Source organism: Littorina saxatilis, linkage group LG2 (assembly GCF_037325665.1).
Source record: "Littorina saxatilis isolate snail1 linkage group LG2, US_GU_Lsax_2.0, whole genome shotgun sequence".
Lineage (NCBI taxonomy): Eukaryota > Metazoa > Mollusca > Gastropoda > Littorinimorpha > Littorinidae > Littorina > Littorina saxatilis.
The window spans coordinates 17,079,024-17,106,377 of NC_090246.1; the positions used below are offsets into that span (position 1 = coordinate 17,079,024).

At 43.2% G+C, this 27,354-nt stretch overlaps 1 protein-coding gene across 6 annotated transcripts in view; it reads right to left on the reverse strand.

The window, feature by feature from the left end:
* Window positions 1-22,403, reverse strand: part of LOC138958377 (protein FAM149B1-like) — a 99,397-nt gene extending 76,994 nt beyond the window's left edge. The window contains exons 1-2 of one of the 6 annotated variants that reach the window (XM_070329503.1): window positions 21,924-22,403; window positions 10,324-10,673 (exon numbers count right to left, since the gene is read on the reverse strand). In XM_070329503.1, the coding sequence (XP_070185604.1) occupies window positions 10,324-10,529 (206 nt within the window). In that variant the 5' untranslated portion in view covers window positions 10,530-10,673; window positions 21,924-22,403. Of the gene's footprint in view, window positions 1-10,323; window positions 12,286-21,923 lie in introns of those variants that run through there. The other 5 variants (XM_070329506.1, XM_070329502.1, XM_070329505.1 and 2 more) reach the window with 5 other exon arrangements.
* Between the last annotated feature and the right edge of the window lie 4,951 nt (window positions 22,404-27,354).

Sequence of the window (27,354 nt, forward strand, 5' to 3'; positions counted from 1 at the left end):
ACATGAATCATGAAGACAGAAGAAAAGACCAAAACAACGCTATGGTCTTTTCCATGTTTCTTTATATGTTTACGATTGTGTCTGACAAAAGATTTTTTGGGGGGGGGGGGGGGAGATAAAAAAAATTATATCCCTAGTCGTTGCTTACATTCTCCACATGTAGACCCCCCCCCACCCCCCACGCACACACACCCTCTCTCTCACTCTCTTTCTGTCTGCCCCCCCCCCCCCCCCCCTCCTCATCCCCCTTTTTTGCGCGTGGCACTACCATTCCGAGTCTAAAGTCAGACTTCTCAACTGTTTCCCCTTTAATTCACATTAACAACCAAACTATGAACGTGAAACATAGTCCTTCTAAATCACGTAAGAATCGCGAAAAAACGCTGCTGGTTGCAGACTTTGATTGTAACCATTGCGGCATTGGCAGGAAAGTAATCCACGGTTTTTGTGCTACTGACGGACTTATCAGAGCATTGGGCAGGTGGTCATTTCTCCGGTCAGCCCTTATCAATGCCAATAACTTCTGGCTGTAGCTTTTCATCCCCGTGATTTGGGCCGCATGCCATCGCCCCCCTACATGCATGTTTGCTTAATCATTCGTAAGAGGGCTGTCACACATGCGACTGAGTCGCGTGATTTACCCTGTCACACAGCCGACTCAGTCGTAGAAAACAGCTACGACAAGTCTGCGACTCAGTCTCATGCGATTCCCTCGTAGCTTTGAGGTTTAGAACATGTTCTATTCCTGCGATCCAGTCGTCGGTCAATCGCAGGGGCAGAGCCAACAGAGCCAATCAGAGCGCGTTGTTGCGGCCTTGACGCCGTGACGTAAAATAATGGCGGACAGTGGCGTACAGCGTCTCTTCGTCGATTCAAAACTTTTTGGAAGAACAGTTTTTTACTCAGATATAAAGGAGACGTTTTAGGCGTGTACAGCGGTCGGAAAACATTAATTGCAGCTGTCTGGGAACTTTATTTCTTGCAAAGGCGTAATGCTGAAAGGAATTTTTCAGAAAGGTAGAGCGACGTTCGAACATTTAGCGTCTGCTCTCGCAAAGCGCGTTTGCCGTGACACGGCACTTCCGCCTTGCTCGCGTGGAGTTATCGTCCGTCAATCGTTCATAGTGTGACGGGTCATGGCCTACGATGTGATGTGCGATCGGCCAAAGACTGAATCGCGACGACTGAATCGCAACGACTGAGTCGCCTGTATGACAGCCCTCTAAGGCTTGCGTGCACCATTGGGCAAAATGAATCAGCTCAAGGTATCCATTGCTTCAAAGCAGCACAACCCCTATATTGCACGTAAGGAAATCATTCTTTTATAGAGCAACACAACTCCTATATTGCACAATCCAAAAAGCAAGAAAAGGTATGTTATTAGAGCGTTTTATAAGACCGCTGGGTTGGGGCGGGGATGTAGCTCAGTCGGTAGCGCGCTGGGCGGGGATGTAGCTCAGTCGGTAGCGCGCTGGATTTGTAGCCAGTTGGCCGCTGTCAGCGTGAGTTCGTCCCCACGTTCGGCGAGAGATTTATTTCTCAGAGTCAACTTTGTGTGCAGACTCTCCTCGGTGTCCGAACACCTTCGTGTGTACACGCAAGCACAAGACCAAGTGCGCAACGAAAAAGATCCTGTAATCCATGTCAGAGTTCGGTGGATTATAAAAACACGAAAATACCCAGCATGCTTCCTCCGAAAACGGCGTATGGCTGCCTAAATGGCGGGGTAAAAAACGGTCATACACGTAAAATTCCACTCGTGCAAAAAACACGAGTGTACGTGGGAGTTTCAGCCCACGAACGCAGAAGAAAAGAAGAAGACCGCTGGGTCGAAGATCAGTGAACGCAACGTTTTGTTTTGTTATAACTATCACGTTCCTATAACATAACTTTCTTGCTTTTTGATTCAACATTTTGGAAGTATATCTGCATTTTAATTTTCCCCCTATATTGCACGTTAGGAAATCATTCCTTCAGGGCAGCAAAACCCCGTCAATGAATGTTAGGAAATCATTCCTTCAGAGCAGCAAAACCCCTATATTTAAAGGTGAGGACATCATTCCTTCAGAGCAACACAACCCCTATATGGACGTTAGGAAATCATTCCCTCAGAGCAACACAACCCCTACCCAATAAACATGCCAGAACTGGGCCACTGCTGGCGTTTTGATGGCAATGCCAGTTGCCAGAACTACTGCCATCAAAGGCCCACCTATGGCCCAATGCTGGCATATTACCCGTATGCACATTGGCAAATTGATGGGCCATCACTGGCAAGCCAGCACTTTGCCAGCAAAAACCCATCATTTATTTGCTGGCTTTTTGATGGCTTGCCATCATTTTTCCAGCAATTTGCCAGCAATTTGCCAGCAAAAACCCATCATTTATTTGATGGCTTTTTGATGGCTTGCCATCATTTTGCCAGAATTTTGCCAGAATTTTGCCAGCAAAAACCCATCATTTATTTGATGGCTTTTTGATGGCTTGCCATCATTTTGCCATCATTTTGCCAGAATTTTGCCAGCAAAAACCCATCATTTATTTGATGGCTTATTGATGGCTTGCCATCAAAAACCCAGCATTTTGCCAGCATTTCGCCAGCATTTTGCCAGCATTTTGCAGGTTTTTAGTTCCATATAAAAAAAACTTTTTTCCATATATTTTCCGTTAATGGCCCTTTACCTGCTAAAATTACCGGGCCAGTTGTGGCCCGGCAAAATGCCATATTTCTGTCTTTACCATTGCCAGCAAAATGCCAATAAGTTGCAGGAAATATACCAATACCACTGATTCGGATAGAATGACGGCTCTATTCATGTACTCGATCTGCACAGTCTTGTTAGCCCATAGATGGTTGTTAGAAGTCTATAAATATGCTTTGTTTTGTCATTTTTTACTGTGAATGTAATAACAATAACAAAACACAGCACATCAATGGACTTTTCAACCCATGCTGGCGGCAAGACGTGCGCAAATAAAGCAAAGGGCAATGCTGTCAAGCTGTACATTAGCAATATGCATATGCGTAATTATCAAATTCATCAGTAAAATGCAATTGAAATGCTAATCACATTTGTCGTGTAACTTATCTGGCAAGTAAAGGCAGTGGTTTTGACAGAATATCGTCATCAACGCAGTTATAGCGGGCACAACAACAATACAGTAATATATATTAAAAACAAAACAAATGTAAAGCTTCCAAACAGCAACGACTCATTACCGAAACATTACAGAAACGTACGCTTTGTTTTCAGTTGCTCACTGTTTTATTTTATTTGTACAACGTTCTAAATTTCACACTCGAGACATGATGACCAAAGGCAGGAATGTTTCTTGTTCACTTCCCAGTAAACCTCCGTAGGATTGTCTTGATTCTGTCATTTCTCTGTTCGCATCCGCAACGTTGAGATAACGCTTCTTTTCTTTGTCCTGACGTCGTAGCCTACGGTAAGCCATTGAAACTCTCAAGTCCTCCTGCCGTTCACCTCTTGAAACATGAAAGCAAACGAGTTTTGTTGGTTTTAATTCATTATTCCATATCACACACACACACACACACACACACACACACACACACACACACACACACACACACACAACCAAACAACCAAACAAACGCAAGCATACACGCAGGCGTGCAAGCAAACAGCACACGCACGCACACACGCGCGCGCGCTCACACACACACACGCGCACACACACACGCGCACACACACACACACACACACACACACACACACACACACACACACATACACACACAGAGGCATTCTCACAGAGAGGACGACTTCTTGTAATCTATCATATTTTCTGAACTGACTAAAAATTAAAAATGCCAAGCAGAAGTAAGGGGTCAACAGGAATATGTATTTTGATCTAACCTGCGAAGCTTACGTTGTCTCGGACAGCTCTCTTGCGTTTCTCTCAGGAACTGAGACCCAGGCGAGCTGCATCTTATCCAGTTGGGCAGTCAGACACTTGCACAAATCTTTGTCCTGGAGTGAATAGACACATACTCAATGTCAACATTCACAAGATGCAATTTGTTTGGTTACAAGTAAGCTTATGGTAATGCCTATGGTGCTTTTCTTTTGACAGAGACAAAACAAACTCAATCACACAAAGAAAGGAAAAAGGCACACACACACACACACACACACACACACACACACACACACACACACACACACACACACACAACCGCGCGCGCGGGCGCACACACACACACACACACACACAACCGCGCGCGCGGGCGCACACACACACACACACACACACACACACACACACACACGCGCGTGCGCGCGCAGATTCTTTCTTACAGAGAGGACGACTTCTTAAAGTCTATTATATTTTGCGAACTGACTCAAACGTCCAGCAGAAGAAAGTTGAAAAAAAGACCGACAACGGAGGAAAAGAACAAGAAGATACTAGATCTAACGCCGTTGCGACGACCTGCTCACACAACTTTGTGTTTGTGAAACTCACCACGCTTGCTTCTAGCCGGAGGAGATCGGACGCGTACTGAAATCGAAGAAGGTGCTTTGGAAATTCCTTGAAGTTGAATGCAAAACAAATAACCGGACATCTGCAGAACCACCGCGGGCCGGATTTAGTTGACAATGCGTCATCATCACGAGTGACGTCAAGATATTTCGACATTTGTTTGTACATTACGTCACTCCAAGTGAGAAAGTCATACCGCTGTGCTGTCGCAGATCTTCTTGCCAGCAATTATCCAGCATTGGCCCACTGCTGGCGTGCCAGCAAAAACCCACCTATAATTGCCAGCAAATCGCCACCTATGGCCCAATGCTGGCAAACAAGCACTGGGCCACCAATGGCGTGCCAACAGTGGGCCAATTAAGGCATTTTACTGGCCGACAATATTACTGGAATGCCAGAGATGGGCCAGTGATGGCAAGCCATAACTGGGCCTTTGTTGGCAAACCATAATTGGCCCAGTGTTGGTTTTTTTATGGCCAGCTTTACCAAACTTGCCAGCAAAAAGCCAGCAGTGGCCCAGTTCTGGCATGTTTATTGGGTATATGCACGTTAGGAAATCATTCCTTCAGAGGAACACAACCCTTATATATTGTACGTTAGGAAATGATTTCTTCAGAGGAACACAACCCCTATATATATTATTGCACGTTAGGAAATCCTTCTTTCAGAGGAACACAAACCATACATTGCACGTTAGGAAATGATTCCTTCAGAGGAGCACAACCCCTATATATTATTGCACGTTAGGAAATGATTCCTTCAGAGGAACACAACCCCTATATATTATTGCACGTTAGGAAATCCTTCTTTCAGAGCAACACAACCCCTATATGGACGTTAGGAAATCATTCCCTCAGAGCAACACAACCCCTATATGCACGTTAGGAAATCATTCCTTCAGAGGAACACAACCCTTATATATTGTACGTTAGGAAATGATTTCTTCAGAGGAACACAACCCCTATATATATTATTGCACGTTAGGAAATCCTTCTTTCAGAGGAACACAAACCATACATTGCACGTTAGGAAATGATTCCTTCAGAGGAGCACAACCCCTATATATTATTGCACGTTAGGAAATGATTCCTTCAGAGGAACACAACCCCTATAGGCATATATTATTGCACGTTAGTAAATCCTTCTTTCAGAGGAACACAACCCCTATATATTATTGCACGTTAGGAAATCCTTCTTTCAGAGGAACACAACCCCTATATATTATTGCACGTTAGGAAATCCTTCTTTCAGAGGAACACAACCCCTATATATTATTGCACGTTAGGAAATGATTCCTTCAGAGGAACACAACCCCTATAGGCATATATTATTGCACGTTAGGAAATGATTCCTTCAGAGGAACACAACCCCTATAGGCATATATTATTGCACGTTAGGAAATGATTCCTTCAGAGGAACACAACCCCTATATATTATTGCACGGTAGGAAATCCTTCTTTCAGAGCAACACAAAGCATATTATTGCACGTTAGGAAATGATTCCTTCAGAGGAACACAACCCCTATAGGCATATATTATTGCACGTTAGCCTGCACACACCCAGAGAAAGGACAGGCAGACAGACACTTACACCCCTCAACCCCCCGCCCCCCCCCCACACACACACACACACACACACACACACACAATTCTAGCGCAAAAATCCTCAACTAGCACTGTAATCTCCCGCTAGAAAAGCCATGAATGTCAGCGAGAGAAAATGACCCATTTATCTAAACTTTTCCAACGATCAACGAAGGACTAATAAAATGTGCAACTAGCGTGCATGTGCATAATTCCTACAAAAAACTTTTGGACCCACAAGGAAAAAAAACCTAAGATTTTGTCCTTGACTTATAAAAATCCAGAAATAATGAAATATACACTCGTCTTCCGCAGGACACACGCACGCAAGCACGCGCACCCATCCACCAACACACACAAACGCACGCACGCACGCACGCACGCACGCTCGTTCGCACGCACGCACACACACACACACACTCACACAAAACCTTTCAGCCCAAACACCGTCTGATTTCTTTATTTCTTATCTTGCTTGGAGCAGTGCCAGGATGTGATCGATGGCATGAATTATTCAGCGAGTGAAAAGAATTATTACTGTTTAGGACGCGATCAGCGGTCAAGGACGATAGAAACGATCTAAATCAGCCCGAATATGTAGCGGTCATGCGAACTGAAACATTACCACAATATGTCATAAACATTACTACAATACGTCATAAACATTACCACAATACGTCATAAACATTACCACAATACGTCATAAACATAACCACAATGCCCATGCGTCCCCGTCCGTGTTACTCTCTGCCGTGAGAAATATTTATAAGAGAAATGAAAATGAATAATCCAAAATGATTTTTTTTAAAGCAATAAATCAATGAAATAATAGATAGATAGATAGACACGGAAATAAGTAAATAAATAAATAGAAATAATACCATAATGAATTGCTATAAATTTACTGCACCCTTATTAAAAGACGCCGTCGCTCCCTCTCTGCCGCTTACTTACATTTTCAAAGAATGCGAGATATTCATCGGACTACAATGTTTACCATTCTTGACTTGAACAAGCTAATTACATGATACCCAATACAATTATAAGAAGCTCCTCCTGACACTCTTTCATCTTTAATATACGTAGATGTTAATTAACTGTAGGGGAGATGAGCTTTTAACCTGAGGCTGGAAATAACTGCTTAAAATGAAAACTTGTCGATGATAGTACTGTGTGAATGGTGCTATACTGAATGAAAGAGTGTGACATGAAGTTCTTGTACATCATTGTAAAGAGTGTGAATGACGTTTTTAGTTTAGATGTCAAGCGCTTAGAGCAAGCCTTTTTAACGAAAGTTTTTGATTTAGCGCTATATAAATGTTCTTATTATTATTATTATTATTATTATTATTATTATTAGTACTGTAACATCCTCAAATCCCTTTTCTGCCTCGCTCAAAAACAAAACGGCAACCAATAGACGATGGTCGGTTATAACTCTGTTGGGTTTATATGGGTTGCGAAAGAGTGAATACTCTTGCTTTCAGTGCGTCAAACTTTCCCACGTGACATTATAAGCCAGTCATTAGCGAGGGGTGGGTCTGAAACACGTGGACAAGGAGCACTTTTACAAAGTTTGCCCAACTGAAAGCAAGTGTTCACTCTTTCACAACCTATACAAACCAGACAGAGTGATTTCCGGAGTGTGTCTATTCCGACCGTTAAGTTACAGGAAATTATACATTATGCCAATTCTTTCACAGGGAGACCCCTGTCCTACCTCCACGCCCCCCCCCCCCCCAAAAAAAAAAAAAAAAAAATTGCCACCCGCTAATAACATCAACATCTGTTCAATGAATTACTTCATATGCATAGTGCGTGTACATTTAACTTCAGATTACGGATGAAAAGTTTACAAAGTTTCAAGTTTGTAGGCACATACAAGTTTCACTGTACATTGTATCTACACCGTCCGTTTTGCCTCAGAGAAAACGTGTCTTTCGGTGGACAACGCCACTTTAAACGGAAAGCGAGTGAATGTCCAGTAAAAGTGAGGTCCTGAGGCTTCTTCTTCTTCTTCTTCTGCGTTCGATATTAAAGGTCCTCAGGCAAAAAGCTACTTAAACGACACAGTAAGTGGCAGATAATGCTATAAATTCTACCAAAGCCTGGGTACCAGAGCGGTGGGATTGGGAAGTAACGCGCTGTACTGTTAAATCCCAACTGCATGGCGTTAATCCCATTGACACCACTCATGTATATCGCGGTTACGTCAGATCTACATTTGACGTTGTTATTGTTACATTGCTAACGACGTGTTACACCTATACAACCAGTGGTCAAAACATACTGCAAATAAACCACAAGTATGTTCGTCAATAACAAACAGCAAGTTATATTGTGAGCTACATGACTGGGGGAAAAACACTATATTTATATCTAAATCAACGAGAAAAAAAAGAAAGTCTAGCTTGTTACGAAACAAACTGTGAGCAACACTGGAGGCAGAAGAAGATATGTGCCAGGGGGAAAAAAACCATCAGTAGTTGCAGAAGGTCTTGAGGTTGCAAGCAGCCTCACTACTGTGTTAGTACGAAGTAAAAGGGGACTCTAGCCTAAAGTTCAAGAAAGCAGCAGTGGACGCCGCAAAGACACCTTTCTGCTTTCATCGTCTTGACCATCACAGATCTGTTCTGGCTTTTGCATGGGATAACACCATGGGATAACACCATGGGATAACACCATGGGATAACAGCACCCGTGCACTTAGACCCGTACGGACAACCAACCACCTGGCTGCTTTCTCTGCAGAGTGGGACTTGTTTTCTGCTGAATTTAATTCGTAAGTGGCATATTTTTTTTCAAAACACACACACACACACACACATCCCATTCTGCACAGGGCAGCCAGGTTGTAGAGTTTTTGTATCTTGAAACCAAGTTAAAGAAGTCGCTAGACCAGTGTTGTTCCCAGAATTAGGGGGCGACGGGCCAGTTGGACCTAGATTAAAAAATGTTAACGGTCAAAAATCCTGGCTACAAAAACATTGGGGGTTTTTCAGAACACCTCCTTCATGTCATATCTGTCGGACGGTTGACCGACCAGGAGTCAGACCCATGCGTCCGATCAAGAACGTATGTGTAATGTAAATGGGAACAACACTGCTAGACTACAGCAGGGGCTATTGTGTTTGGAACAAGTCGTGGGTGGCATTGGTAGTACTAAAAGGTCTAGAAGACGGCAAGGGGTCAGACCAATGCGTCCGATCAAAAAATCTATACATGTGTAAATGGGAACAACACTGCTAGACTACAGCAGGAGCTAATGAGTAATGTGTTTGGAACAAGTCGTGGGTATAGCATTAGTGGTACAAAAAAGGTCTGAAATACAGCAAGGGGTCAGACCAACGCGTCAAATCTAAAACGTATGCGTCAATGAGAACAACACTGCAAGACTACAGAAGGAGCTACTGGGTTTGTAACAAGTCGTGGGTAGCATTAGTGGTACAAAAAAGGTCTAAAATACGGCAAGGGGTCAGACCAACGCGTCAGATCTAAAACGTATGCGTCAATGGGAACAACACTGCTAGACTGTAGCAGGAGCTAATGAGTAATGTGTTTGTAACAAGTCGTGGGTAGCATTAGTGGTACGAGAAGGTCTCAAAGGCGACAAGGTTTCTTTCTTTCTTTATTTGGTGTTTAACGTCGTTTTCAACCACGAAGATTATATCGCGACGGGGGAAGGGGGAAGATGGGATAGAGCCACTTGTCAATTGTTTCTTGTTCACAAAAGTACTAATAAAAACATTTGCTCCAGGGGCTTGCAACGTAGTACAATATATTACCTTACTGGGAGAATGCAAGTTTCCAGTACAAAGGACTTAACATTTCTTAAATACTGCTTGACTAAAATCTTTACAAAATCTATACAAGAAACACTCAACAAGGGTAAAAGGAGACACAGAATCCGTTAGTCGCCTCTTACGACATGCTGGGGAGCATCGGGTAAATTCTTTCTCGTCCCAACCAATATGGGACTCCCCCTAACCCGCGGGGGTCGACAAGGTTTGAGAGAGTAAAAGCAGCAGCAAAAGGAATAAGGCCTTTGGGTAGCCCGAATAGACTTTACACTGCAAAATGAGAAGGAGTAGCAGAGAAAGACTCCAAGAGCCAGACAAGACTAGACGAGACTAGACTAGCTTAGAAAAGACTAGACTAGACTAGACTAGACAAGACTAGACAAGACTAGACTAGACTAGATTAGCAACTAGAGGCAGGAGGACCAAACCTCACCTGTTGCGGGAACCGCTCCTGAGGCGAATGATGCCGGCGGTGCGGCGGATGGGGGTGGAGGGCGGGTACATGACGGAGGGGGGCCCCACCCGTCCAATGACTGAGGGGGACCCCACCCGCCCAGCCCGGCTGTCCATCATGTCCATACGGGTCAGTAGGCCAGCTCGGGGGCTGGCGCTGGACCCCACGATCTCCAGGTGAATCATCTTGACCGCTGGACCACTGGGTCTTTCCTCAGTGGCAGGAGGTGTGGGTGTGAGTGAAGAAGAAGAAGAGAGAGAAGTTCGATCCCCGGTCGCTGCTGTCGGGGTTCAAGTACTCACATTCCAGCTAGACACGTACACTCGCACCTGAAGTAGCAGTAAGTAGCGAGATAGGCAAACACATATACATCTCAGCCACAAGAACACTTTATTCCTGTTTCTAAGACAGGCAGAGTATATATACACATCAGCTACAAAAACAGTTCGTTCCTGTTTCTAAGACAGGCAGAGAAAAACACCCCAGCTACAAGAACAGTTTGTTCCTGTTTCTAAGACAGTCAGGGTATATACACCTCAGCTACTGGAACATTTCAGTCATGTATGGTTCCAAGACAGGCAGAGGAAATACACCTCAGCTACAAGAACAGTTTAATTCTGTTTCAAAGACAGATCAAAGGCAAAGCTCATTCCTGCTTCTCCGATATGTAGCATGTTTTTCACCTCAGACACAAATACACGTCAACCTGATCATGTTCTATAAGACAGGCCACAAGCAACGTTTATTTCTTTTTCTGATACAGTTATGGTATACTCCTTATCCTAAACCAAGGTTCATTCGTAGTTCGAAAATCTCACACCCAAACTAGAAACACTGGTACCTATAGCTAGGTAGCATATATATATACACACTTAAGACACAATCAGGGTTCATTCCCGGTTCCAATATAAAGTTCATCCCTTGTCCCAAGACTGGGAGAGGATACACAACTTAACGACCACAAAGTTCATTCCAGGATCTCAGATAGGTAGTGTACACACCTCAGCTACAATAAACGTCCATTCCTGGTCCTAGGGCAGGCAGTACACACACAGCTCCACCGCAGAAAGTTTCTTTCTGGGTCTTAGATCGGCAGGGAACACACCTCAGCCATGGCATAAGCGATGTTTATTTCTCAAATTCTAAGACAGGCAGTGGAAACACACCTCAGCCATGGCATAAGCGATGTTTATTCCTCAAATTCTAAGACAGGCAGTGGAAACATACCTCAGCCGTAATAAAATTCAATTCTTGGTTCTAATATAACCAGCACCAACACTATCCTCTTACTATATTCTAATACAGGCAGAGTACATTCACTTCAGCCACATGAATAGTTTATTCCTGCTCCTGCAGAGTATAAACAACTCAGATATAAGAACAGTTCGATTATGTTTTTAAGACAGATCAATGGCGAAGTTCAGTACTGTTTCACATACACAAGCTATACTTCACTACACAAATCCTCCACCTTGGGACACGGTGTAGTTGGGGCTGCACTGCAAAACACACCGTGACACAGAGACACACACACAGGTATGGCACCAAAACAAGGCTGCACCCGGGTCCTGCTACACGGACACTGAAGGGTCCAGGTCACAGTATCGAAGATCTTTTCAACAGTCCCCGACACAGCTCCTCAACCAGTCGCCCGACCATTGCCTATCTCCAAGAAACAGCTAGCACTAGGACCGTATAATCCGGGGACCCGGGGTAATAAAAAGAAAGAATGACGGCGAAGAAAAAAAAACAGCCTCTCCACTTTTCTTTGGCTGCCGTTCGATCTTCGCTGACTGTTGCTGGCACCGCGCCACACAACGGCTATTGGTATTGCCAGCGGTGTCGGCTGAACAGCCCAGTGTAAAAAAGCTGGCACTTTTATCAATAGCAGTCCACCACTCTCTATAGCTCTCTCTTCGACGACCAGTAAGAACTGGTCTGTACAAAAAGGACAATAAAAAAAAAAGCGAGTCCGCTACACACGGCCAATATTCCAACTTGTAACACCCGGTGGTGACACAAAAGACGGCTCGGCTTGATTTACAAGCACTTGGCACTGGTTCCGGAGAAAGGTCTCAAGGAGTGAGAGAGAAACAATCACTCAGTCAAGTTTACAAGTGAACAGAAGTCCACCCGGATTACAAAGCCGGGTACCGTCCTGGAAGTCAGCAAGTCAAGGCACCCCCAACAGAACAGGTAACAAACGTCGGCGGGCGTCTGCGTTACAGAGTTTGCCAATAACCAGGCTCGAACGATGATGGACCTCGGTGCGGGAGTTAACACGGGTAGGAGTTAATGCGCGTGGGGGTTATCAATACGGGAGGCCAGACTGGTCACACAACGGAAGCAACGGGTTCAAGTGCTAGTCTTTCGGATGAGACGAAAAACCGAGGTCCCTTCGTGTACACTACATTGGGGTGTGCACGTTAAAGATCCCACGATTGACAAAAGGGTCTTTCCTGGCAAAATTGTATAGGCATAGATAAAAATGTCCATCAAATACCCGTGGGACTTGGAATTAAGTAAAAAAAAATTCCATCTCACACGGCATTAAGTCTCAGGAAACATGAATACACGCATGCAGGAAGAAAAAAAAATATGGGTAGCGCCGTATATATGGCAGCTCGCTTTCCCCAGGGAGAAAGCAGCCCGAATTTCCATGAGGGTAACCTCACTGGACTATAAATCTTATCCAATCCAATCCAATCCAATACGGTACTGTGGCAGCGGTCAGTTCATTCTTGCAACAAGCCACGTACCAATCACGGCTGACCGGCTATACTTAGCTTGCAGAAATGCCTCCAACCCCTCCCCCACGCCCCCTCCCCTAACTCCAATCCACCAAAAACCACTCGCCAGCACTGCCTTTGTTTTCCACTTCAATTAGCACATTGACAAATTCCTTCTTCGCTACCCCGGGTGCCAGAGGTAAGAGCACAAAGGGAGAGACCGATCCTCGCGACTAATGATAGGGGCAGAACCAGCCTTGTCAACCCTGCAATGCCGCACCACCGTTATAAACACGATCCCATATATACCACAGATCATACAAACACCTGGCTCAGATAGCAAAGAGCCCAAACAAATGTGCACAAAGAATAGCTTTTTTCCCGAGTCTCGTGTGTATGCTTTCTTGTATACAAGGCCCATGATGTTTGTCACTGACTTATTCACTGACATGTATGTACAAACATTATCGGAGAAGTGAATGCTAGTTGTACATCCACGCACAAAAGCTCTCTTCAGTCTCGTGAAAATACTTTGTCGTACGTACCCAAGACGCATAATGTCTGTCACCGACTTCTTCTTCGCTGATATTATATGCAAACATTCTCTGAGAAGTAACTGCCATTTCTTAGAGTTTCAGAACTTCTACCTGAGCTCTGCTGAATGCATAGAAAGTTGAAGACACAAGCATATTTATTATTTGAGGAGATAAAATCTACCAAAACACTAATAATGCATTTTTGATTTTATTTGCTCTGTTTTAAAGTGCTATGCAGAATAATTGTGGAATAATTGAGCTCGCTTCAACAACAATAAAATAATAATAAAAATAAATATGTTACAGATAATAACCATATAAACACGAGTTCGCCATCGAGTTCCAGATCAGACAGATAACACATTCCTGTTTGTGCTAGAGTGGAGTGTCTGCCGATATTGGAATGCAGCTTCGACATTCCCCTTAATTCCTCTCTACTGCCTGTCAATACCTACGATTTCTGGTAGGGACACATTTCAAGAACAACACGATAAGTGAGATTCCCAGGATTACAAGGGCTTTTTTTTTTTTAATTTTTGGTCACCAAACTTAAAGGCAAAGTTCGGGAGGAATTTTTCTGCGAGTACGAAGATTTGATTAATGACCTCCAGACGCGCAACTGACACTCACACCCTCTATCCAACAAGTGTCTGGAACTGTTTAGATAAGCAGTAGTATGGTGGTATCTCTGATTACTGGACCGAGAAAAAAGGGTTTGCAATCATGTTCCAGGGTTTAACCTGGGAGAAAAAGGCAATGGGACATTTGTCCCCCTCAACCAAATTCCGATGGGGACATAGTCTAAGGCAAAGCAGTAGCGTCCCTCTACATTTGCATCAACGCGAGATTTTGACACGGTGTTCTTTGCATCGAGACGTTTGCCTTTCAAAGGATTGGTTCAAACAAACCCGTATTCAGTTTTAGTAGCGTGACATACAATATATGACATAGGATCCGAACTCAAGCAACTCGGGTGGCCGAGTGGTAAAGCACTTGCGCTCGGAAGCGAGAGGTTGCGAGTTCGACCCTGGGTCGGGGCGTTAGCAATTTTCTCCCCCCTTTCCTAACCTAGGTGGTGGGTTCAAGTGCTAGTCTTTCGGATGAGACGAAAAACCGAGGTCCCTTCGTGTACACTACATTGGGGTGTGCACGTTAAAGATCCCACGATTGACAAAAGGGTCTTTCCTGGCAAAATTGTATTGGTATAGATAAAAATGTCCACCAAAATACCCGTGTGACTTGGAATAATAGGCCGTGAAAAGTAGGATATGCGCCGAAATGGCTGCGATCTGCTGGCCGATGTGAATGCGTGATGTATTGTGTAAAAAAAATTCCATCTCACACGGCATAAATAAATCCCTGCGCCTTGAATGTGTGCGCGATATAAATTGCATAAAATTAAAATTAAACAAGAAATTCCTCCGAGGTAGGAAAAACACCCCCGTCCTTACCATTCTCACTGCCACCAACTGAGAAGGTTATTTCCCTTTGACCATTAATATGTCCCTCTATAAGTCCTTGTAGAATCTTAATCCACCAATAACTCCCTAACCGTGTGTTTGACTGGTCCCAATTTTTGTAAGGACCGTCTCAGGAATGTATAGAACCTGTTCACCAAGTTCGGTGACGATCGGTCCGTTCATTCTTGAGATCTATATGCGAACACAAACACACAAACACACAAACAAACACATCGACCGAATCCTATACACACCCCTATACCGGGGGTGTAAAAATAAAACCCTGCGCTTAGAACTGTACCCACGGAATACGCGCGATATAAGCCTCATATTGATTGATTGATTGAAGCAAAAAGCGTATATTAACGAATACGAATTCAAAGGTTTTGCTGAATAAAAGTCAACCTAAAATGATAGAATGTCATTTGAAAAGTCTACATAAAATGATAGAATGTCATTTGAATCCGTCCCTATTCATTTTCACATTCTCTATTTGCACTCATACCAAAATAATTGAACCAGTACTGAAGGATGTGTTCACAGCTAAACTCAGTGACGGACATAACGTCATGTTGCAAGAAACAGTTGTGCTCACACGAATGCCACGTCCTTTGTTCTTATCAATTCTATTTTAACTTCTTTCTAAGAGCTGCTCTTATAATGATGACAGGATTACCCCACACATAAACATTCCACGTCTTCCCCCACCCCCACACTTAAGGCAATTATTCCACCACTAAATTCTAGCTCCCCCACCCCACCCCACCCGAAAAAAAAGAGGAAAAAGATAAAACGTTGCCACAATAAAGTATCATTGACTTCAACTCGCACAGCTCTAGACCAATTTGGAAAAAACCCAAAAAAAGTTCACCAAATATTCTTCTTTCAATTCTCGCCTACCTCGCTCCAACTCTCACCTTTTGCACTAGCGTCGCTCTCGCAAAGCAAATATTGTAAACAAGAGGTGTTTAACCGGGGCATATAAGTTACCGATCGTTTTTACATTTAGTCAAGTTTTGACTAAATGTTTTAACATAGAGGGGGAATCGAGACAAGGGTCGTGGTGTATGTATGTGTGTGTGTATGTGTGTGTAGAGCGATTCAGAGTAAACAACTGGACCGATCTTTATGAAATTTGACATGAGAGTTCCTGGGTATGATATCCCCGGACTTTTTTTAATTTTTTCGATAATTGTCTTTGATGACGTCATATCCGGCTTTTTGTAAAAGTTGAGGCGGCACTGTCACACCCTCATTTTTCAATCAAATTGATTGAAATTTTGGCCAAGCAATCTTCGACGAAGGCCGGACTTCGGTATTGCATTTCAGCTTGGTGGCTTAAAAATTAATTAATGACTTTGGTCATTAAAAATCTGAAAATTGTAAAAAAAAAATTTGGTTATAAAACGATCCAAATTTACGTTCATCTTATTCTTCATCATTTTCTGATTCCAAAAACATATAAATATGTTATATTTGGATTAAAAACAAGCTCTGAAAATTAAATAAATTAAAAATTATGATCAAAATTAAATTTTCGAAATCAATTTAAAAACATTTTCATCTTATTCCTTGTCGGTTCCTGATTCCAAAAACATATAGATATGATATGTTTGGATTAAAAACACGCTCAGAAAGTTAAAACGAAGAGAGGTACAGTAAAGCGTGCTATGAAGCACAGCGCAATCGCTACCGCGCCAAACAGGCTCGTCACTTTCACTGCCTTTTGCACTAGCGGCGGACTACGTTCAATTTCATTCTGTGAGTTCCACAGCTTGACTAAATGTAGTAATTTCGCCTTACGCGACTTGTTTCTTTCTTTCTTTTTGTCTGCTTTTCCTGTTTTAATGTTCTTTGCTGTTGCTCTTCTGTGTGCTCCCCTTTCCTATCTTACGTTCTGTTCGATCTTCTATTCAGACTATCTTTCTTTTTCTTTTGTTCCCTCTTCTTTCTTACCTCACTTGTCTTTGACTCCTCTTATCTACTTTCATGAGTTTCTTCTTTGTGTGAGGTTGAAAGACGCTTATATTCGTTTAAAATGCTTGTTATTCTCTCAGGCGCCCGGACATGGCAAAGCTTGAAGCGCTTACGTCCCTTTGGTTTTTTTAATGTTTTTTTTTATAAATTTTTTTATGTTTGCTTTCTTTCTGTCTCTATTTTTTTCTTTCTGACAGTTTTTCCTCTACTCTTACCCTCCTGTTTGATCTTCTGTTTGTCATTTCTTGATTTTCGCGATTTCTTAAAATGGCAGTACATTTTATTTACTAGCATTATGAACAAACAAAAATCTGAGTAAACAAGGTTTTAAAAGGGAGGACTCTTCAACCACGGGGTCCTAAAACTTTTAAAAAGGGAGTGTCACTACACCCGATATTTGTTTTCTTTTGTTATTTTATCTCCCCTTTTTACCTGCCCTTAGTGCTTGAACAAAATGACCCTTTTGCAACTCCAGGTCTTTTGAATGGACCGCTCCTCATGCCAGTACCGGGAGGCATGAAAAGCTAACATTTTTCTTGACACCCAGCGACCACTGGAACCCCTAACGACACTGTCAATCTTTAAACCTCACATCAAGACCTCCAAAAATGTGAGAAAATCATGTCTTAAAAAGGAGGGAGTCTTAAATTAGGAGTAAATGTACAAAGGTTTGAAACAGAACATTTGAGGACACAGGGTTTTTAAAGGGAGGAAGTCTTGAAACAAGGGAAAACGGGGGGGGAGGGGGGGAGGGGTTGTTCCACTGTATATCGACATACAAAGTCAGGCCGAATAAGCCTTTCTTGTATTCTGCTATCTAGCGTTCCATAGTCAGTCCGAAGAAGCTCTTCATTCATTCTGCTTTTTATAACATTCTGCAAAGTCGGGCTGAAGCTTTTCTTTTATTCTGCTTTATCGCTTTACAACGTGTTTTTTTTATTTTTTATCTTAACTCCTTCATCGTTCAATCTCCTGCTATGGTTGTACAAAGTCAGGCACACCTTCTTCATTCATTTTTTTTATCCAAACAGTTCTCTTTCATTGTACAAAGTCAGACCGCTTTTGATCATTCTTATTTTTACATTTCGTCAAGTTTTGACTAAATGTTTTAACATAGAGGGGGAATCGATACGAGGGCAGGGCGGGGATGTAGCTCAATCGGTAGCGCGCTGGATTTGTATCCAGTTGGCCGCTGTCAGCGTGAGTTCGTCCCCACGTTCGGCGAGAGATTTATTTCTCAGAGTCAACTTTGTGTGCAGACTCTCCTCGGTGTCCGAACACCCCCGTGTGTACACGCAAGCACAAGACCAAGTGCGCACGAAAAAGATCCTGTAATCCATGTCAGAGTTCGGTGGGTTATAGAAACACGAAAATACCCAGCATGCTTCCTCCGAAAACGGCGTATGGCTGCCTAAATGGCGGGGTAAAAAACGGTCATACACGTAAAATTCCACTCGTGCAAAAAACCCACGAGTGTACGTGGGAGTTTCAGCCCACGAACGCAGAAGAAGAAGAAGAAGAAGAATAAGATACGAGGGTCGTGGTGTATGTGCATGTGTGTGTGTGTGTGTGTAGAGCGATTCAGAGTAAACTACTGGACCGATCTTTATGAAATTTGACATGAAAGTTCCTGGGTATGATATCCCCAGACATATTTTTCATTTTTTGATAAATACCTTTGATGACGTCATATCCGGCTTTTTGTAAAAGTTGAGGCGGCACTGTCACACCCTCATTTTTCAATCAAATTGATTGAAATTTTGGCCAAGCAATCTTCGACGAAGGCCGGACTTTGGTATTGCATTTCAGCTTGGAGGCTTAAAAATGAATTAAGGACTTTGGTCATTAAAAATCTGAAAATTGTAATTAAAATTTTTTTTTATAAAACGATCCACAATTACGTTCATCTTATTCTTTATCGTTTTCTGATTCCAAAAACATATGAATATGTTATATTTGGATTAAAAACAAGCTCTGAAAATTAAAAATATAAAAATTATGATTAAAATAAAATGTCCGAAATCGATTTAAAAACAATTTCATCTTATTCCTTGTCGGTTCCTGATTCCAAAAACATATAGATATGATATGTTTGGATTAAAAATACGCTCAGAAAGTTAAAACAAAAAGAGGTACAGAAAAGCGTGCTATGCAGCACAGCGCAACCACTTCCGCGCTAAACAGGCTCGTCGACTTCACTGCGTTTTGCATGAGCGGCGGACTACGGCCATTGTGAAAAAATGCAGCGCGTTCAGTTTCATTCTGTGAGTTCCACAGCTTGACTAAATGTAGTAATTTCGCCTTACGTGACATGTTTTCTTCTATCATTGTCCAACAGAATATATATATATATTCACTCTTCCTTTAATCTGCTATGGGTGCACACTGTCAAACGGATCTTCTTAGTTCTGCTTATCTCTCCTGCTAAGCTGTTGTAGAACAACCAGGAGATCTCATTTGGTTTTCTTTTGTTAGTCTGTTTATCCCTGTACATAATCACGACCTAATTCAATCTTCCTTTCAGTTTAATATTGCAACATGGCTGTACAAAAGCAAGAAAGATCTTATTTGCTCTTTTCTTCGTTCTGCTACACCCAGCATTCAAGGTAGAATGAGTTTCAAGGAAATAAATAACGCCGGGAGTGCAGGGAGCCATGAACTATGAAGGTTCTAAAGTTGAAAATAACCACCTACACATGCATCTGGGACGTCCAGTACAAAAATATTTCCACAGAATATAATGCATTCATAACACATACTTTAAATTCTACGTGTAACAGATAATACATATATTTATTTAAAAGTACAATAATATATATGAAAAGAAGAAATACTATTGAATGTTACATGAAGAGTTAAACTTTTTGAAATCATACAAACTTATGGAGAGAAAAAAACTACATGTAGCTGCATTAAACCGAAAGCCCATTTCATAGCATTTGCAAATCTCACACAGCTCTTGGGGAGAGAAATTCAAGTTTTACGCCCTCACGGCAATGCCATTTGGGGCTTGTTCCCGGTTTTTAACCCGACTTTAGATGAGATACACCAAGTGTATGCGTGTTTAGGTGGTATCAGCCATCTGAACTTATGGCAGAATAAGCGAGGTCTTTTATGTGCCACTGTGGTGACACGGGGGTGGGTGATGGATGCCGTCTCTGGGTCTGCACATAAAGTTGACCCGTGTCCGGCCCGGCCCGGATTCGAACCAGCGACCTTTCGATCACAAGTCCAGTGCTCTACCACCTGAGCTACCCGGGCCCCCCAAACAGGTCTTGCGTTCTTATTCTGTTTTATGCTAAGCTGGTCAAGGTGCATGTACTTAAACTATCTGAGTCTCCGTTTCTTTCTCACAATAACTACTATAGTGCTCTATTTCATTTGCCAAGCCAAATGTTTGGAGATAATACACGGAATCTAACTTCCCAGTTTCATAAAAGCTAGCGCCAAGATTCTGTCTGCACTGGCAGCAAGAGTAAACTGTGTTAACAAAACAAGAAGAAGAAAAATGTATGCATGTGTGTGTTAAGGTGTATGTATATATTGGTATGCAGATCATCCGGGCTCCCTACTTTCAAAACTTTAAATTGTATTGACTTTGTTTTGATGATAAAAGAATTCTTTCGTGTAGTACATGTAACAATGTTTGTCTCACAAGCTGTCAATTTATTCTCTAGATTTTAAAAGTTAGGTGTGGCTGGTGCCTTAACGATTTATTACTTTATTCCGATTCATACCTATACGTCCACGCAAAATAAATTCTTTGTAAAAATGATCGCTCTATATGGAGAGCACATATAGGGTGTTCCCTGGTGGTAAGCGTTTAAATGAAAAGGTGTTTGTACTGTATGTAAAGACCTGCAGGTGGTGTCTGTGATTAGAAACAGAGGGTTTACAGGAGGCGGAGCGGGCTTTCAGGATGAACCACATAAATAGCCTACAAGAAGAACAGTCAGTATAATAGGTTCCAGTTCATTTGGAATTGCACCTCAGTACTGAGAATGGATGTCATGCTCTCTGTAATGTTGGAAGCCAAATGCATGTACTGGGAGATTGGTACAAAATGTATCAATTGGGGGGGGGGGGGGGAGGGTTAGGCTTTCATGATTAATTTGATCTGCTATTTGGTCACCAAGAAGAAAACATCGGCGAAACATCAAACTACAATGTCAATGGCATATGGCAAGTGCATGTGTCTTCCTCTGGTGCTACAAGTTCTGTAGCTAATATCCTCATGATCGAAATACATGTATACAAAAACTGGGTGATGTTGAACTTTAGCGTTGTACATTCCTAGCTCACAATTCAGAGGCATTTAACTTTTAAGCCTCCAATTTTGCAGAACCTGCCCTTGTAAGCATAAAAAGTTATCTTAGATACCTTTGAAGTCACGGAATGAACTGTACGGATGCATTTCATTGACGTGCGTTTTAGAAGGGAAACATCGGCAAAGCTGCCATTACGAAGGAGGGAAGGCAACTCTCTCCGACTGTCGATATTACGTATGCATTTTCTCATCATTTTCGTGGATAAAATGACCAAATTAATTAATTCCCGATAAGTTAAGAGCTCAATCCGTCAATTAATTTCTCGACAAATATTCTTTGTCTTGATTACAGGGACTTGTATCAAAAATAAGTGAAAATGCCACTATAGATTGTGAGCTATGATTTAAAAACGCTAAGGTTCAAAATTACCAAAAACTGTGTATTACATTAAAAAAAAATTCAATAAAGACACTTTTATTAATACATGTACATATATTATATTAATTGCTAATTACGAACGCACACACAAACACACACACACACACAAACACACATGCAGTTAAGTCCTTGCAGGTAACAGATAAGACGTGTAGTTATTGGATTACTTACATTTCCAAGGGCACTGGTTTACGAACGTATCGGCTGGTCATCGTCTGTTTCGGCCTCCTTGTTCTTTCTGTTTTCCACTGTAACAACCGTCCTCTCTCATCTTCTGCGATCGGGTTCAACGACAACATTCACCAGTTCAAAGAAATAACAGTTCAGTTCAAAATGTCTGGTTTCAAAAAACGGGAAGTCTCATCGGTGCATGAAATAGGCAGCAATATCTGCGAAAGCGCTAAATATCCCTGGTTGTTTACAATGAAAACAGAAAAGTCAAAACAAAACTTAGCAATTGTTCGTCTGTAACTGTGAAATCGAGACAAGGTGTCACCTCGTTTCAACGATTTTACGTTACAGTAATGATCAAATAGACTCAATGAACTCAAGTACACTCATTAGAAACCTTGATGTGGTCAGTACGACGCAGAAAACTCGTTGTTGACATCATTTGGAGGGCAAATAACATGCAATGGTAGACATTTTCAATCCCACATTCCCCTGTATTTTCACTGGGCATGCGCATTAGGTCTGTGCCGCTTGCGCCTCGGAAAAATGACCAAGCCATTGCCTAGCAACTTTTGTCAAATATGGGTCAGCATAAAAATGACCATCTCAGGGTTGTTACAGAGATTTGGAATGATTCCGTTTGAATTTTGGGGTAGAGCCGGGGCCGCATAACACCATCGCACACTGTCAGACCGCGATGTGGTAATATAAACCTGTACGGCATTAGCGGCCTATTGAGCTAGGGTAGATAACCGCGTTCATGCACTAATAAAACATACTGTACCTAAGTTACTCCCCTTCCTCTTTTTTCACTGTCTCTGTCTGTGCGTGTGTGTGTGTGTGTGTGTGTGTGTGTGTGTGTGTGTGTGTGTGTTTGTGTGTGATTATACTGAAAGGCAAAAGAGCAGTTATATCACACCAAGTGTCTTTCATTAGTATAACAACTCAACTTGTATCTGATATAGGTCATTAGGTCATATAGAGTCTGTCGAGCTCTGAATCCAATCAACCTCAAGTTCAACATTCGAGTCAGTGGATCCCATCAGGCCAAATTTAATTAACCTTCTTCCAAGCCTCTTACGACGCCTTTCTTGTCTGTAGAATAATGTTCATTCCTTTTTCGATGACTCGGGCCTGCATCTTCTCTTCCCTCATCTTGATTTCAATTTTACTGCAGTAAAACTGTTTTACTGCAGAAAAAAACCGTTGCTCTCGCGAAAGATGACATTATGCAGAAATGCTGCAGAAAAGACAGTTTTTCTCCAGCATTTCGGTTTTTCTCAAGAATAACTGTCACGTTTCACTATATCACATAAGGTGATTATGAAACGGTTAGTTACTTCTAACTAACCACACCACGATCCACTCTCGCAGTCATACAATTAAATAGAATCAACAAAAGTATAAGTTTCAGACGCCTGTTCATGTAACAACTCGCCACCTCCCTCGAGACTTCACTCAAAATATGTTCTTTTACGTTCAAAACGTAAAATACCCATGGTCACTGACAAAATGCCAGTTAGAATATAGAAAATTATAGTAACACGCTGATCCCGTGTAAAGCTAGGAAAATATAGCTGATCTGCCTAAAAGTGCTAACTTATGCAGGTGTCACACCCCACGCTGTTACCGCTCGAATGTAATCATAAATAGAAAAGATGACAACGGTGGTAAACAGGGTGCAAAGACATGGTGCACTTAGCTTTTCTTCTGCCACTGAGTGGACGGCCTGTAATTAGTCTTTAGTCTCCACAACTGCTCCGTCGAATGAAGTGCTGGTTAGCGTGGTGACGAAGCAGGGAACTGTGGAGACATCAGGCGCCACACCCAGTCGCTGGTTAGCTGGTTAGCCGGTTAGCTGGTTAGCCGGTTAGCTGGTTACATCACTCCGCGGACGATCTTGATGTAGCGTCCCGCAGGTAACAGCGTCCCGCAGATAACAGCGTCCCGCAGGTAACAGCCAGCAACAGTAGCAGGCAAAAGAAGAAGAAGGCTGCAACAAAAAGCCTTGGTGCACTAAACATGTCAAGCTACCCAACAAACTCCACCTTTAAACATGTCATCTTAACATATCTCATCGAGCACGTGGGCCTGCACAAACGAACTTTTACAACAACAAATCAGCCATTTTCCTTCCTTCTCTCCATATCTGCAAAAACCATATACAGATTAGTATTTTAGCGTCACAAAGAGCAAATTATGCGCTAACCTGGAAAGAACAACAGAGAGTATTTCATTCCACAAACACAGACTCGTCAACAGCGTTAAATAATGATTTATTACCCCAAAAGCCTATGAATGTAGCACTCTCACTGAAGCTAAAACTGCTTCCTCCTTTGAACGGCCCCTGTTCGTCAACAGCGATGTCCCATTCAACATCTTGCTGACTCCTTTCTGCGGTGAAAATACCTTCCCGCACAGCGAAGAGAATTTGACGACCCGTCTGTCAGCCAGCATGTGTCCAAGAAGAAGGTGGTCTGTCCTATGGAGTTCCTATCAAGCCTCACTAGCAAGTAGCATAGCACGTTGATACCCAGTAAAGTATTTAAACGTGTTGAAAAACCATAAAACTTGTAGGAGAATTCTGACACCGACCCTTCTTCCTCGCTGCTGAATTTCGAGTGTCCAGTTAACATGTCTCAGGCAGATAACCTTGACAAAATCACGTGACTCACCCTGTCACATACCCCAGTTCAGTTATCCACAATTCTGCCTCGACAGCAGAAATCACCCCCGTGAAATCCGTGCAACACAGAAATATCCGTGTTCGTTCTGCGCTGTCAGCAAAACCCACCACCGTTGACAGAACGCACAGGCGCTTTCTATCGCAATTGACCAAGAGAAGGCACCCCATCGAGTGACCCTTTCTTGATCCATGTCACCTAATCGTGACACTGAATAATGTCATAATCCGCCTAGAGCCAGTACAAAATGCTGCAGAAAAAGTGTAAACAGGTTTTCTGCAGTAAAACAACAGCACCGTTTTACTGCAGCATTCTTGATTTCAATTTTACTGCAGTAAAATGTTTTGCTCCAGAAAAACCCGTTGCTTCGGCGAAAGATGACATTATGCAGAAATGCTGCAGAAAAGACAGTTTTTCTCCAGCATTTCTATTGTTTGTTCGTTCATGGGCTGAAACTCCCACGGCTTTTACGTGTATGACCGTTTTTACCCCGCCATTTAGGCAGCCATACGCCGCTTTCGGAGGAAGCATGCTGGGTATTTTCGTGTTTCTATAACCCACCGAACTCTGACATGGATTACAGGATCTTTTTTGTGCGCACTTGGTCTTGTGCTTGCGTGTACACACGGGGGTGTTCGGACACCGAGGAGAGTCTGCACACAAAGTTGACTCTGAGAAATAAATCTCTCGCCGAACGTGGGGACGAACTCACGCTGACAGCGGCCAACTGGACACAAATCCAGCGCGCTACCGACTGAGCTACATCCCCGCCCAAGCATTTCTATTTTTTCTGCAGAATAACTGAATAATGCCAAAATGCTGAAGAAAAAGTGTAAACAGTTTTTCTCCAGTAAAACAACATCTCCGTTTTACTGCAGCATTCTTGATTTCAATTTTACTGCAGTAAAACTGTTTTACTGCAGAAAAAAACGTTGCTCTCGCGAAAGATGACATTATGCAGAAATGCTGCAGAAAAGAACGGTTTTTCTCCAGCATTTCTGTTTTTCTGCAGAATAACTGAATAAAGTCATCATCCGCCAAGAATAAAACAGTCTTGTTGATTATTACCCTGGCACTGGCAGCCTGTCGCGCCCAACCGGGAACCAACGCCCGTCGTGAACCAGTCACAAGAACAACAAGTCAACGCCATCTTTTTTAACAACCAGTCACCAGAAAGTTACACCCAGAAAACTCATGTCAACGATCAGATAATCGACAAGAATGTGCAGAAAACATAGTTGGTAAAAAAGAACATCGATACAATTAGTGTCAACAATCAGCCAAAAGAAGAAAACATTCAGACACTCAGCCCCAACAGCCAGTCCGCTTCCAACAGACACTTAGCCCCAACAGCCAGTCCGCTTCCAACAGACACTCAGCCCCAACAGCCAGTCCGCCTCCAACAGACACTCAGCCCCAACAGCCAGTCCGCTTCCAACAGACACTCAGCCCCAACAGCCAGTCCGCTTCCAACAGACACTCAGCCCCAACAGCCAGTCCGCTTCCAACAGACACTCAGCCCCAACAGCCAGTCCGCTTCCAACAGACACTCAGCCCCAACAGCCAGTCCGCTTCCAACAGACACTCAGCCCCAACAGCCAGTCCGCTTCCAACAGACACTCAGCCCCAACAGCCAGTCCGCTTCCAACAGGAGCTTCGAGGCAAGTAACGTCCAAACAGTGCAAGGGGATCTAAACAGTCCTGCGTTGGACGAAAACATCCGCACAACAGAAACAATATTATAAAGTAACACTTGGAGATATCCTGAAGTCAAGAACAACCCTTCCAACGACAGACACTGACAACCACCCAGCAGGTACGCAAAACGTGACACCCAGCAGCCAGAACACTGAGGACACTGCGGCTGCTAACCGACTGGCGAGTGCAATATTGCGCGCACACATCCGTAACCTGCTCGTCTCGAAAGAGAACGTGGCTCCAGAGCGGATGCTAGAGCTCACGGTGTGGGTAAACATAATCTCCGTCCTTGACATTGACGATGCCAAGCAGACAATGACCAGTATCGTGTTTATTTGGGCCGTGTGGGAGGACTCGGCAGTCAGCTGGGACCCAAGCAAGCACAGCGATGTGGACCTTGTAGAACTACCCCATGATTCCATATGGAAGATGTCAATCGTCAACTCAATCAAACAGAGTAACATCTTAAGCGGTGTGGATCATCTCGATCGGTGTATATCACGACGGTAGAGTATTATTGAGAACAACCGTGATCGCCGAAACGTCCTGTAACATGGACCTTGGAGAGTATCCCTACGATACGCAGCGCTCTCCATTGGTCTTTGCCCCGACCTCCGATGGCGTGAGACTGAATATTCAGCAGGTCCCCATGGCATTCAGAGCATTCTTAGAAGAGGAGCTATCGTTCAGCTGTGACTGGGATTTCCTCAACACAAGTGGCTGAGCCTGGGGACGACTTGGCCTGGGTAGCAGTGTGGGTGGACGTCCGACGCAAGACGACGTTCTACACGGTGAGCCTGGTGCTGCCCTTAGTGCTGACCTCCTGCATGAACACCCTGGTCTTCCTGCTGCCGCTGCAGTCCCGGGAGAAGGTGTCCTTACTCGTCACCTTGTTCGTCTCCACCTCCTTCTTCTTCGCCTTCTTCAACGACGTCATGCCTAAAGGTTTAGACAGCGTACCGGTCGTCATGAAACTTCTCATCGGCGTCATTGTGGAGAGCCTGCTCGTCCTCATGGCCTCGCTGTTCGTCATGAGACGAGACATGACG